This window comes from Lepisosteus platostomus, chromosome 11, assembly GCF_059453375.1.
Source record: "Lepisosteus platostomus isolate fLepPlt1 chromosome 11, fLepPlt1.hap1, whole genome shotgun sequence".
Lineage (NCBI taxonomy): Eukaryota > Metazoa > Chordata > Actinopteri > Semionotiformes > Lepisosteidae > Lepisosteus > Lepisosteus platostomus.
In genome coordinates, this window is record NC_142621.1 from 44,705,631 (window position 1) to 44,717,150 (window position 11,520).

Genomic DNA, 11,520 nt, shown 5'->3' on the forward strand with positions numbered 1-11,520 from the left:
GACAGGACGCATAAAAAGTATGCTGTATCATCTTTTGTTTTCATTTTGTTGAGGGCGAGATCATCCGTGGAGATAAGAAAAAATAATAAAAAAGGAATTTTCAAACGAAGGCCGATATACTATACACACAATGTCGGTGGATGTTTTTACAGAATTCAAGAAGCCTCTTTAGTGCATGATGAGGAAAACGTTTCACTGTGACACCACCCTCAAATATGTCTAGTGCCTAAAACAGCGTCAAAGAAACCCGTATTTATAGTAATTGTCCCCTCAAATATGCATAATAGTAAAACAATCAAATTTATCAAAGTAGCACAGTGAGACAACAGCTGCAGCATGAGGGGCGCAGGCTGTTGTGCGACACCGTTTTATTGTAGCTTTAGAAACCAGCACAATTTAAAATAAATACTATAAATGAGAATAATCGGACAGTTTTCAGGTCTCTTAGACAATCAGGTACTGCAGATATCCTGGAAGTTAGCTCTAGTGGGTGTGGATGTGTGCCTGTGTACCGCTGGAGCAGAAGTTTTCAACTTGCCTGAAGAGGAGTGTCGACAAGGAGGCTTGTGGTGGAAACACATTCTCCTATTGTAAGAATAAGCAGCATCGACAGGAGGTTAAAATGACTGGAACGTTTTAGGGATGCAATTTTGTTCTTGCTGTGAGGCTCACACAGCTAGTGTGTTATAAATAAATTCGATCACAATAAAAAAAAACGTAACACATCTTAGAAATGGAAGAGATCTCCTTTTCAGTATGACAGAAAAAAGGAACCACGAGCGATGTGTTTCATTATATTCTATTCCTTAAATAAAGTCTAATTTGTATAACATCGTACAGATTTGTGTTTTCATTTCTGAGGTTTCCATGCAGAGATATCTGGACATTAGCTGATGAGTTTTATTAGAAATATATCCTGTTTCGTTAATGTGAACTCCAGGGGGTCTCGTCTTGTCAGTAAGTGATCCACGAGCAATTGGATTATCTCCACGCTGGATACCAGAATATGCCTGCTGCAGTCCATCTGCAGAACAATAGATTAGGTTTTTATTTAGAGAACAAAGTGGTGTTGCTTTGTGCTTGAACCTCCATGTCGAAGAATTTGAAAAGAATGAATCAGAAAATTTATTTCAAATTTCTGAGGTAAAAAAAAAACATTTAACAGAGCCTAGTAAAACGAATTTCCTAAATACATGTTAAAATCTGTTATACCGTGATGACTATAAAAGACTGAGACTATGATTCATAAATGGGGTATTTTTGATTTGGGTATACCCTTGACAACAACTAAGTAATCCGCCAGTTAAACCGGCCTAAGAAAATTTAACTCAGAAATATGAAATACAATCGAATGCAAAACAACGATCTGCACACCTGTTGAAAGTATGTACAGAAATATTATTTATTTTTCTATATTCTATGTAGTTTTATAAGGCTTAGTATAGTTTTCTAAAGCTCTAGGGCACCCTTAGTAAGAGAGACAGGCATCTCTAACTTAGCCAAACTCCGTGGGTGGTTACTATGAGCAACTGCCTCCTTGGCAACTAAGTAATCTAAAACAATTTAAATTTTAAATTACCGCCTTTCTCATCCTGCAATTGGCTTTGAACTACCGCTTAGCCCGCCCTACCCGCGAGTGTCGCAACTGGAATGGTCATTCTTTCTGTCCATCAATAATTCATTCACACTGGATACCTGTCTTAAATTGTTGAGGCGCTAGAGGTGTGAGCAAACCTCGGGCCGGAGGGTGTGACATCAAGGTAGTCGGGGCCAGGTGTATAGCCGAGGCACGGGAAAAACAGTGAAAAGCTGGTGTTACAGGTATGTATAGGGTTATGTTTTTCCCGTATTTTATCATGTGAAACAAACAGGGTTCGAGATAGACAGAAGGGATCATCACGTGTCATCGTGCCGAATCACGCAAATTTTAAAGTCTAAAAAGTAAAGTAAGAGCAAGATTCATTAATTTACGTCGGAAAGCTTTAAAATACAATTTAAATGGGTATTGAATAATTTTCTTACCTTATAGGCTTGTTGCTGCCTCACAGATGTCCTCTTTGTTTCTTACTATTTTACTTACGAGATGACAATACAACATTTATATTTTTCGCATTATGATAATATATAATAGCGAATAATTACATTTAAAGAGATCAATTTAAAGCCATATAATATTGCGTTATTCTGAAATGAAGGTGTTAATTTATTGTCCCTTTAACAAAAGGTAATAAAGAAGTGTATTGAAAAAGTGACTTTTTACAGCTAGGTTGCTAATGTAGGTTCATAGAATGATTGCACACTGTAATTCTGACTTATAAGCACATTACATAATTATTTACTTTATGATTATTAATCTTATATACAGTTCTAAAGCTTCTGAGTATAAAAAACTTATTTAGTTTGCAATTACATTTGTTCATTTTTATAAAAGAACATACGCATTAAGTAAAAATAATTTATTTTTGGTTTTATCAGAAAGATCTATGCAATCTAGAAGCACATTAAAGTTGCAATGGTACATTACTGGAAGCAGGAATGCACCAAAATAAGTCTGTTTGACTAACATAATTCCAATATTCAGTTCTTGGATGCTGCAGGTAACAAGGTTAGTGTTTTTTCTGGCTGTGTTCCATATCCCACAAAGGCAGGTGCCATGTGCACTGCAGGATACGATCATTCCTGAACACGGATTTAATGCTGGCGAAGCAAAGCAAGACATCTCTTTCTGGAATGAAGAAAAACACTAGCATCCAATCTTTGCTCAAATAAAGCAGCTGTGGCATTTTTATAGCTTCTGCATGGGAAATGGTTCACATTCCATTTCCAGACAGTATATAGCATAAATATAACAGAAATATTAATGAACACCAGGCATTTATTAAGAACAGATAAGACCTTTCCTAAGCTTGATTTTTGTCTTGCTGTTCCTACGTAGCTGGTGCTGTCCTTTTTAAAGCAGATCACCGATACGTCTAACTTGACCTCATAACATATCTCAGCAAGCTGTGCATTGGTTATTACACAGAGCAATTGATTATTCACACACCGCACATGCAAAGTGACCAATTTTAGCACTAGCAGATCTGAAAGAAGAAAACTCTTGGTTTGCAAATAAATGACATTTTTATCATGTGTTATTCATTTACTTGGGAAATTTCCACTGATTTTTTTCCCCCCACATTTATAGCAGTACATTCCTATATACTACATAGCCTGACAGTTTAATGAACAGAAACGTTGATGCAATTGAGTTTAATATGTATCAAGAGCAGGACATGTATATACAGTACTGTAAACCTGACATGGTTGTGTATTTTAATGTTTAGGGAATCTGGTGGAATTCTCATAATCAGATATGGAACTTTTGGGCTCTACCCAGACTGCTACTTATGCACGACCCAGAACAAGCAACTTTCTCCCTGCTATATCCACAATGGCTTCCAGCTATAAGAGCCATTACCCCCATTTTGCTCTGACCCATAGTATTAACCAGCCCTGGCGAACCAATATGTTCTACAAAACGGCAAGTGCCATTCCCACACTGGCCTCTATTCACCGGGTTCCCCCAGACCTCACGAAAGCCAAAGTGAATTTCTACCCTTCCAATCGGTCGGCCCTTGTGAATCGCTACACTCCAGACGACTGGCACAAGTCGAACCAGAGCAACTACCGGGAGTCCGAGTCCTCCAGGCACAGCGCGGAGAGGCTACGGAGAGACGCCACGAGGCTCATCCAGGACAAGGAGCAGCTAACTAGGAGAAACCAGGAGTCCACTAACAAAAACATCGGAGAGCGGATCAACGACATTGCCTTCTGGAGGTCAGAGCTGACCCACGAAACGGGAAACATGATTGGGGAGATCAACACTCTCACAGATGTGAAGAAGAGACTGGAGCGGGCACTGGCTGAGACAGAAGGACCGTTGCAGGTGAGAAAGCTCAATTCTGGTGCAGAAATCCTGGGGAGCTTCTGGATGACTGGGGCTGCCCAGATATACGCACAGTAAGTTGTTGGAGAATTAGGTTCCACCACTCTAGATGGTTAAAACTGAGAAAACCTGGTTCAGCTCAGGTAAAAAAGACCTAATTTCATCTTCAGTTTTTTTCTCACTGCAAGTTACTTTATCTGACAATGTGCAGTTATCAAAAATAAACCTGCCTGTGATTCAAGCTGCCTGGAAAAGGTGACATTTAAGGTTGTCCTTAGCTAGCACTGGGGTGTCTGGAATGTCTATGAGGAGAGTTCTTCCTTCTTAACTTACTATACTTAGTATACATTTTTTTCACCTATATTGCATAAATAGCATGTTTTGATACTTCACCTTTAAAATGAATAAACCAGGTCAAATTGTGCCTGATAAACATCTCAAAGAGTTATTCATCTTAAGAGTTCAAACTATCGTGAAGACTTGATTATTAGGGATAAATATGTTTCCCACAAGGGTAGCTTAGCAACACAGGCTGCAATGAGCGAACATGGTCAATTACCTTATTGGGTTTCCTCTGGGACAAGCAGTGTCATGTTGATGAACTAACGATCTAGTGACATGAAGGGTTTAGGGTGAGTATTGGGTAACAAAATGCTTTGTAACAGACTTTTAGGTAATTAATAATTGGGTTTTCTAGATATACAATGCATACTCAAAATGTTAAGATAGCAATTTTGATTTATTATTATAAGTAATTGTAGTAGTCCTTTTATTATTGCAGTGTTTAATAGACTAACATATTTTACTTCTGTATTAACAACCATACAGTACATATGTCTATTAATAATGGTTCTTCAATAAATGTGGCCCTTTGGTGCAAAGGATCAAATCTGTTAAAAATATTCATACTTGGGTATACTGAATAATTTGAATTGGTACGTTTTCTGAAGAACTTTCTGTATGTTGTCTGTTACGATAACCCTGCTGGTAGGTGTGGACCTGTTCTTAACAATGTTCATAAACTCTGCAATAACAGGTAGCTCAAGAGTGCTTGTACCACAGGGAGAAAAGGATGTCCATCGACCTGGTCCATGATGAAGTGGAACAAGACTTACTGAAAGTAAGATCTAAGTAGTGGGTGGATATATATATATATTATGTACAGAGTTCAGACTTTTTTTCTTTTGTTCTTTTTCATTTGTGTTTGCATATATGATGTATATAGACACATTTATTTGCTTGTGTATCTTTAGTACAGTTTCCTATATTTGTCTTGCTTTGTAAGCTGAGAAAGCTGTCAGAACTGTCATTTCTCTTGCAAACCTTCCATTTTTTCCCCATCAGTAATGGCTTTTCTCTTGTGTGCGAGGTGCAATCTACAAGAAACAGAATGTGTTTTTAAATTTGACATTGTTGTTTCTCTAGGAGGTTGAGATGATCAAGTCCTGCCAGGAAAGAATGAGGCGCCATCTGGACAGGGTGAATGCTCAACTTGCGTAAGTCAACCACTCAGGTATAGATCATGGTGCACAGATACTATATTGTTCATAGAGATTTTTAGCAGTGAACTTTCCAGTTCAACTGGTGATGTAACTGTCATGGGAATAGAGCATTCCAATGAGTTATCATAAGAATGGGTATGGACATAATAGAATCAGTGTGGATTTTTACAGAATATCATCCTGTGGGCTTGCTCTAAAATGAAGAAATCTCTAAAAAGAAAAGGGAGGGATACAAGCTACAGTTAACAGCTGATGAGATCAGTGACAGTAGATTTACAGTAGATCCAATGCCAGAGAATGGGTCCAGAATATTTCATGGTTACGAGTAAAGGCCATCATCCGGACCCATGAAACATCTGATGACTAACAGGCTTTTTTTACTAATTCATCGAAAACCACACTTTTTTCTCAGTATTCAGTTAAGCATGCTGAACTGAATTAAAAAAAAAACATATATAATTAACGAGGAATAACAACACCCAAGAATTAAGTGTATTGAAAGGTTAGCAGAGTGTTTTACTGACAATAAATCTGGCTTTTCCTGCTTAGCTAAGGGCCAGCCTTCTGGCTATCGGACGAGGAGGCTAGGACACCCCTGCAGAGTGACCACAAGGATGCTGCAAAAGTGGAGATGGGGTGGAGGAGGAATTTAAAAGATGTATGTGAGGGAGAGAAGAGGATTACTATAGTATTTACAGTCATTTCATAAGAGGAAATGATGTAACAAATTACTGACGGTTGAGGTTGATTGAACTTACTGTAGCTGTTGTCATCCCTCCCGAACGTTTGTTTTGAACTCCATTAATCACTTATAGATGCATGATGTTTTTCATCCCAAAATATCCCAAAGCTCTTCGCAGTATAGGTGGGAACCCACATTCACCACTGAATTACAATCACTCATAACTCAGCACACATTGAGGACACACAACAGCAAATCTGCACCAGCAGGCATTCTACACAGCAGATCAGGAGAATTTACTTCACCGATTGAGTTATATGGGAAATTTAGGGAGGACAGATTATGCAGGCCTGAAGTGGAATTCAGTCCAGATACTGGCACGTCCCTGCTCTAAAGAACAAGGCCACAGGGATCTGTAATGATCGAGTGGTCAGTACCTCAGTTTAACATCTTATCCAAAGGATGGCACCTCCTTCAGCACAGTGTCCGCAGTCACCATACCTGGGCATTGTGATTGGATTGGAAATTGTGGCCCAGAAGGAAAACTGCCTCCTGTGTAAATAGGGAAGAGGCCCCGAATAAGTGGAGCTCTATGCCCTTATGTCTGAATAAGTGCATTTCAGGAAGGGGAATCTTAAGAAGACCTTAAATGTGCAGAGTTAGACACCAGTATTAGCACAGAGCTCACTGTTTATTTTTCAAACTCACTCACTGGGTTTGTTTCACAGAATGCGTTGCAATGTTCATCCTTCAGCAGGTTTCTTCCCCTTGTCTCTGAAATGCTTAACGTCGCGGCTTCAGGTCCAACAGGGCAGCGCAGCACGAGCTGGAGAGAGACGTCAATGACAAAGCAGAGGCCCACCGGATCGATGACAAGTGTCACCAGCTGAGAAATACCTCCGATGGAATCAGCTACTACAGAGGCGTGGAGAGGCTGGACCCTTCGTGAGTTCAGTTCCGTTCAGTATCACGTGCAAGTGTGTGTTTTTGGGGAGGGTGTGTGGAAACAAAGTCCTTAAACTCATTAAGGAAAAATAGTTTTGCATTGAGATAAAGCTGGTCAAAGTACAAGCCTTTTTGTCTTGCAGAAAGTGATTGAAACATTCCTAAAGGGAACAAAAAATGATTCTGAGCACACTGTTCAGTAATTAAAGTGCCTGTAGAGGTTTAGAGGTCCTATAGCTCACAAACATGTCTGTAGTTTAACCAAAACTAAACCCTTGCAAAATCTGACTTACAGAAATCCTGTTCCTGTTATACTGAAGAAACCTAAAACATGGTATTTTCTGACAGAATAAGTAGAAAAAAGGCTAAAATTGAATAATTATATTTAGCTTTCTTATCTAAAGTCTTTCTAATGAATGTGTGTAAGAAGTGTTAAAACATAAGCTATCTTATGTTTTAAGTAAGAGCAATAGAAACACCTCACAGCATTTGTTTCTTTCTTGTTTTCAGTTTATTAACCACAATAGTTTTGTGAACTGAATTTAAAGGTGAAATGCTTTTTTCATTCCTATATAACCTTCAATTCCAGACAGATATTGGATGGTGCCTCAATCCCATTAAGGAGAGCTGCCGTCCAGCAGGTCACCTACAATTAAAGAGATTGGAAAGAGTTTTTCAATTATTTTCAAGTAGCTGAAGGAGGAAATTGAGACCAGATGATGCCACAGACCTTCAGAACTGCAATTGCACTTTTCCATGGGGGCTTTTTTGTTTCTGCTTGCTAAAGAACATGGAGAAAAAAATCCTTTTGCAGTAAAAGAGATGTATTTACACACTCGGACACGATGAACAAACTCCCCTGAGTCTGATTTAGTAACAACCACATAACGCTTGATTTTACCTCTCGCATTCTTAAAAAAATGTCTATTTATGAGGCTGAAGGAGATGAAAGTCTGTTATCTCCTGCCAGATTTAGGTGTGAATGTGCTGTAGAGTTTATGGTCAGTTTCATAGCTGGGTGTGATTATGTTTCTTACTGTCCCGTGCAGACTTTCAATACCTGATTCCTGGGCCAAGTTTACAGATAATAACATCCTCCGATCCCAGAGTGAGCGAGCAGCATCTGCCAGACTTCGGGATGAAGTAGAAATCCTTCTAAACACCACTTCCAATGAGATGTGGAACCAGTTCAACACTGTGAATGTGGCTTTCACCAATCGCATGGCCGAGACCGCCGACGCCAAGAACAACCTGCAGACGCACTTGGCTAAGGTGTTGCATTAGGGGCAGAAAATGGAAAAGCTTTAGAAAATGGAAAAGCTTTGTCGGTGCTTAGATTGGTCACAGCATGCTGCTAGTGATCCTCTTTGGAGTTCAATGCCCAAAAGATCAAATCTGAAAAACTTCATCAACAATTTCTGGTTTCATGTACAGAAGTTGAATAAGGCAAAGTAGAGATTCAGAAACCTAAAGTACTGTATGTACAGTGTTTACAACCATCATTTTTGATTGCATTGCTGAATGAGTATAAATACACTGTATTAACAAATCCATTACCGATTCACTTGGCAAGGACTGGGCATTTTATCTGAGACTAACATATCATGTCAAAACTGAAATACATAGGAGTTCTTTTGTATCCTATTATGAATGTTGTACAGCAGTGTTAATTAGCCTGTTAATTCCAAAATGACTTTCATGTGAAAAATCAACAGCAAAACTCAAACATTTGTTTTGAAACTTGAAACGCAATGGGGTCCAAGACAGGACTTGTTAATATAGTTAAGTTTATGTGAATGTTTCATGGAGGCTGATTTATGCTGGATTTAGTTTTACTCTGTTTAACTCTAGAGACGAAATGCTTGGTTATTATTAATGAACTGCTCATACCAGAGAAATACCAGAAAGCACATACAGTATGAGACGCTGCTTGTTAAATATACACATGGACTACAGAACTCCAGCCCACTGTCGATTCCATCTTAACATCAGTGGAAAAATTAAAGCATGCACTATTTTGTAAAGTCAATAGAATGCACATCACTAAATGGATTTATGAAACAGTGTAGATTTGTTAAAAAAAATAACAGGCAATAGAAAGTCTTTTCATTATTTAGCTTACATGTGTACTCAGCTCATTTCAGATGCTACCCAACCACTGTACGTGATCCTGGACTTCAGTTGTTTCATTTCTTTCTTTGAAGTAGTGCACGAAATACCTTGCCATGTTCAATAGCACAGACAACTTAGCGTGGCTGGCAGTGTGGGACCGTCATGGCAGAAGGTTTGATTAATAGTGCCATTTGAATATTTCTTCTGGGATGATTAAGATTTAAATGTGGTCGTGTCTGGGTCAGGTCACAGCACCGCAAGGGCAGGGCTGTGATTAGTCAACCCTCAGAAAAACGGCTACCCTGCAATTTTCTGGGTTCTTGCAGCTTATAGCATTTAAGAAGATGAGTGGGCCAAGCTACGTGTGGGGAGTGTCTGAGTAGTCTGCCTGCATTTTCTCATTCTCACTATGTGGATACAGGGGTCATCGTTGTGAGAAAAGACATATCAGGCATTAATTGATTCTGAATGTGGTGGGTATATCATCGAAAAATACATGCCAATTCTAAATTTGTATACAAGCGAACATTTCATATAACCCACATTATATTCCCCTTAACGTTCCCTTTTTCTTGTCGATGTTTAGACACTGCAGGAAATCTTTCAGACAGAGATGCTCATTGAGACCCTGAAGAAGTCCATCCGGGACAAGGAAAGTCCTCTGAAAGTGGCCCAAACCCGCCTGGAGGAGCGGACCAGGAGGCCCAACGTCGAGCTGTGCCGTGACAACCCCCACCACCGGTAGGGCCCATGACCTTATCTTATGTTTCTCTCATCTGAAGCATGAGAATCAATCTCTTTGGAGATCCCCACAGGGTTGCAGTTTGCACTCCAGTCCCCCATTCAGCATGGAAATAAATTGAACATACAAGTGCTCTTATTGATTTTACTGGTATCAATATTTGACTAATGCCTTTCAAGAGAATGTGAAAAAGAGAAGATATTAAATGTATGTACTACTCTAGCCACTAGAGGCTTTTTGCAGATTCCCTATCAGCTTTAGTATCCAAGTGCTGTTCAGTACCTGACCTATCTATTGAGGGATGGAGTTTACAGTTTCTTAGATTAGTTGATGGATTGGGTTGCTTGGATGGGAAACTTATGCTTCAAATGACTCCTAAAATATTACTTTGTGATCTGTCAACTGCTTTGAAAGGGACTTAATTACTTAATTGATCCTTGATTCTTATTGTGTGATCAGTCTTATCATTTACCAAATAAATACATAAATGACAAAAAACATGGTGTTGAAGCCACCTTGCAGTGTATGATGTATTTCTGAGCCAATGCATGTGTGATTTACTGGAATGATGTTAGGCATTTAGGCAGGCTAAACTTATTTATATATATATATTTAGAAAGGCTACTCCTGTTTTATCCGAGTAAGGGATTCCCTTCTACAGTAGGTCCTCAGCAGTTAAATAAAGGATGTTCCTTTGTTGTTTTGCACAGGCTGGTGAGTGAAGTCAGGGAGATTGGAGACACTATACAGAAGCTGAAGGAGAGGCTAAGAGACGCAGAGCACACCCTACAGACGCTTGTCCGCACCAAAGTCTCCCTGGAGCATGACCTGTCGGTGAAGGCTAACTCCCTGTTCATCGACCAGGAGAAGTGTATGGGCATGAGGAAAAGTTTTCCCAGCACGCCCCGCCTGGTGGGCTACACATAAATGATGTAGTCTAAACTGCTGCAAAACAGCCATGCAGTCTACTTTAAGGTTCACAGTAAATGGAAGAGCGTGCACTTTAAACAGACACAGAGAATGTAGTATGCAGAATATATTGCAAGAATTGCACAAACCCAGTCCAGTAGATTTTATAGGTCTCTTTAAATTGTAAATGGCTGAAAACCTTTACAAATGTTTAATTAGTGCAATTAAAATAATTATTAATCCAATTAAAGCAGTTAGGAGCTCTGCTGGGATGAAAAGCAGAACACCTTAAAGATCAGGAGATCTGGAATTGTTGATCACTTTTGGCTGTGATTTGTTTTCTTTAATTCTCTTGCTTCTTGCTTGTTGGTGTTCCTGGAGGTGTAATGGAGCTGGGATTGCTGTTGTATGTAAAATGATAACCGAAGAACAGCGCGTGTACTCTACCCAACCAGGCAGAGGATTAAATTAATTACACTCTGAACTGACATGTTGACGTCCTAATCCTCACTGTACACAAACTTTTAAGTTATGCGTTAAGTGCACATTTCATATATGGTCATGACTCTCAGGATGATTTACATAAATGAAAGAGAAAATTTGAAAAAAAAACATAATATATAAAATTAACTTGAAAGTAAATCAAATTCTAAGTTGGTACTTGCTATTTTTAAAGTTTTGTTACTTGTACAGACTTACA

General features: G+C 39.0%; 1 protein-coding gene across 1 annotated transcript; it reads left to right on the top strand.

Moving 5' to 3' along the window:
• The first annotated feature begins 1,671 nt into the window (after window positions 1-1,671).
• On the top strand, window positions 1,672-11,308 carry tekt3 (tektin 3). The gene is made up of 8 exons (XM_088599967.1): window positions 1,672-1,821; window positions 3,327-3,928; window positions 4,965-5,048; window positions 5,354-5,424; window positions 6,914-7,057; window positions 8,107-8,329; window positions 9,756-9,910; window positions 10,622-11,308. The coding sequence occupies exons 2-8, from the start codon at window positions 3,356-3,358 to the stop codon at window positions 10,836-10,838; spliced, it is 1,467 nt and encodes a 488-aa protein (XP_088456093.1). The 5' UTR covers window positions 1,672-1,821; window positions 3,327-3,355; the 3' UTR covers window positions 10,839-11,308.
• The last annotated feature ends 212 nt before the right edge of the window (window positions 11,309-11,520 follow it).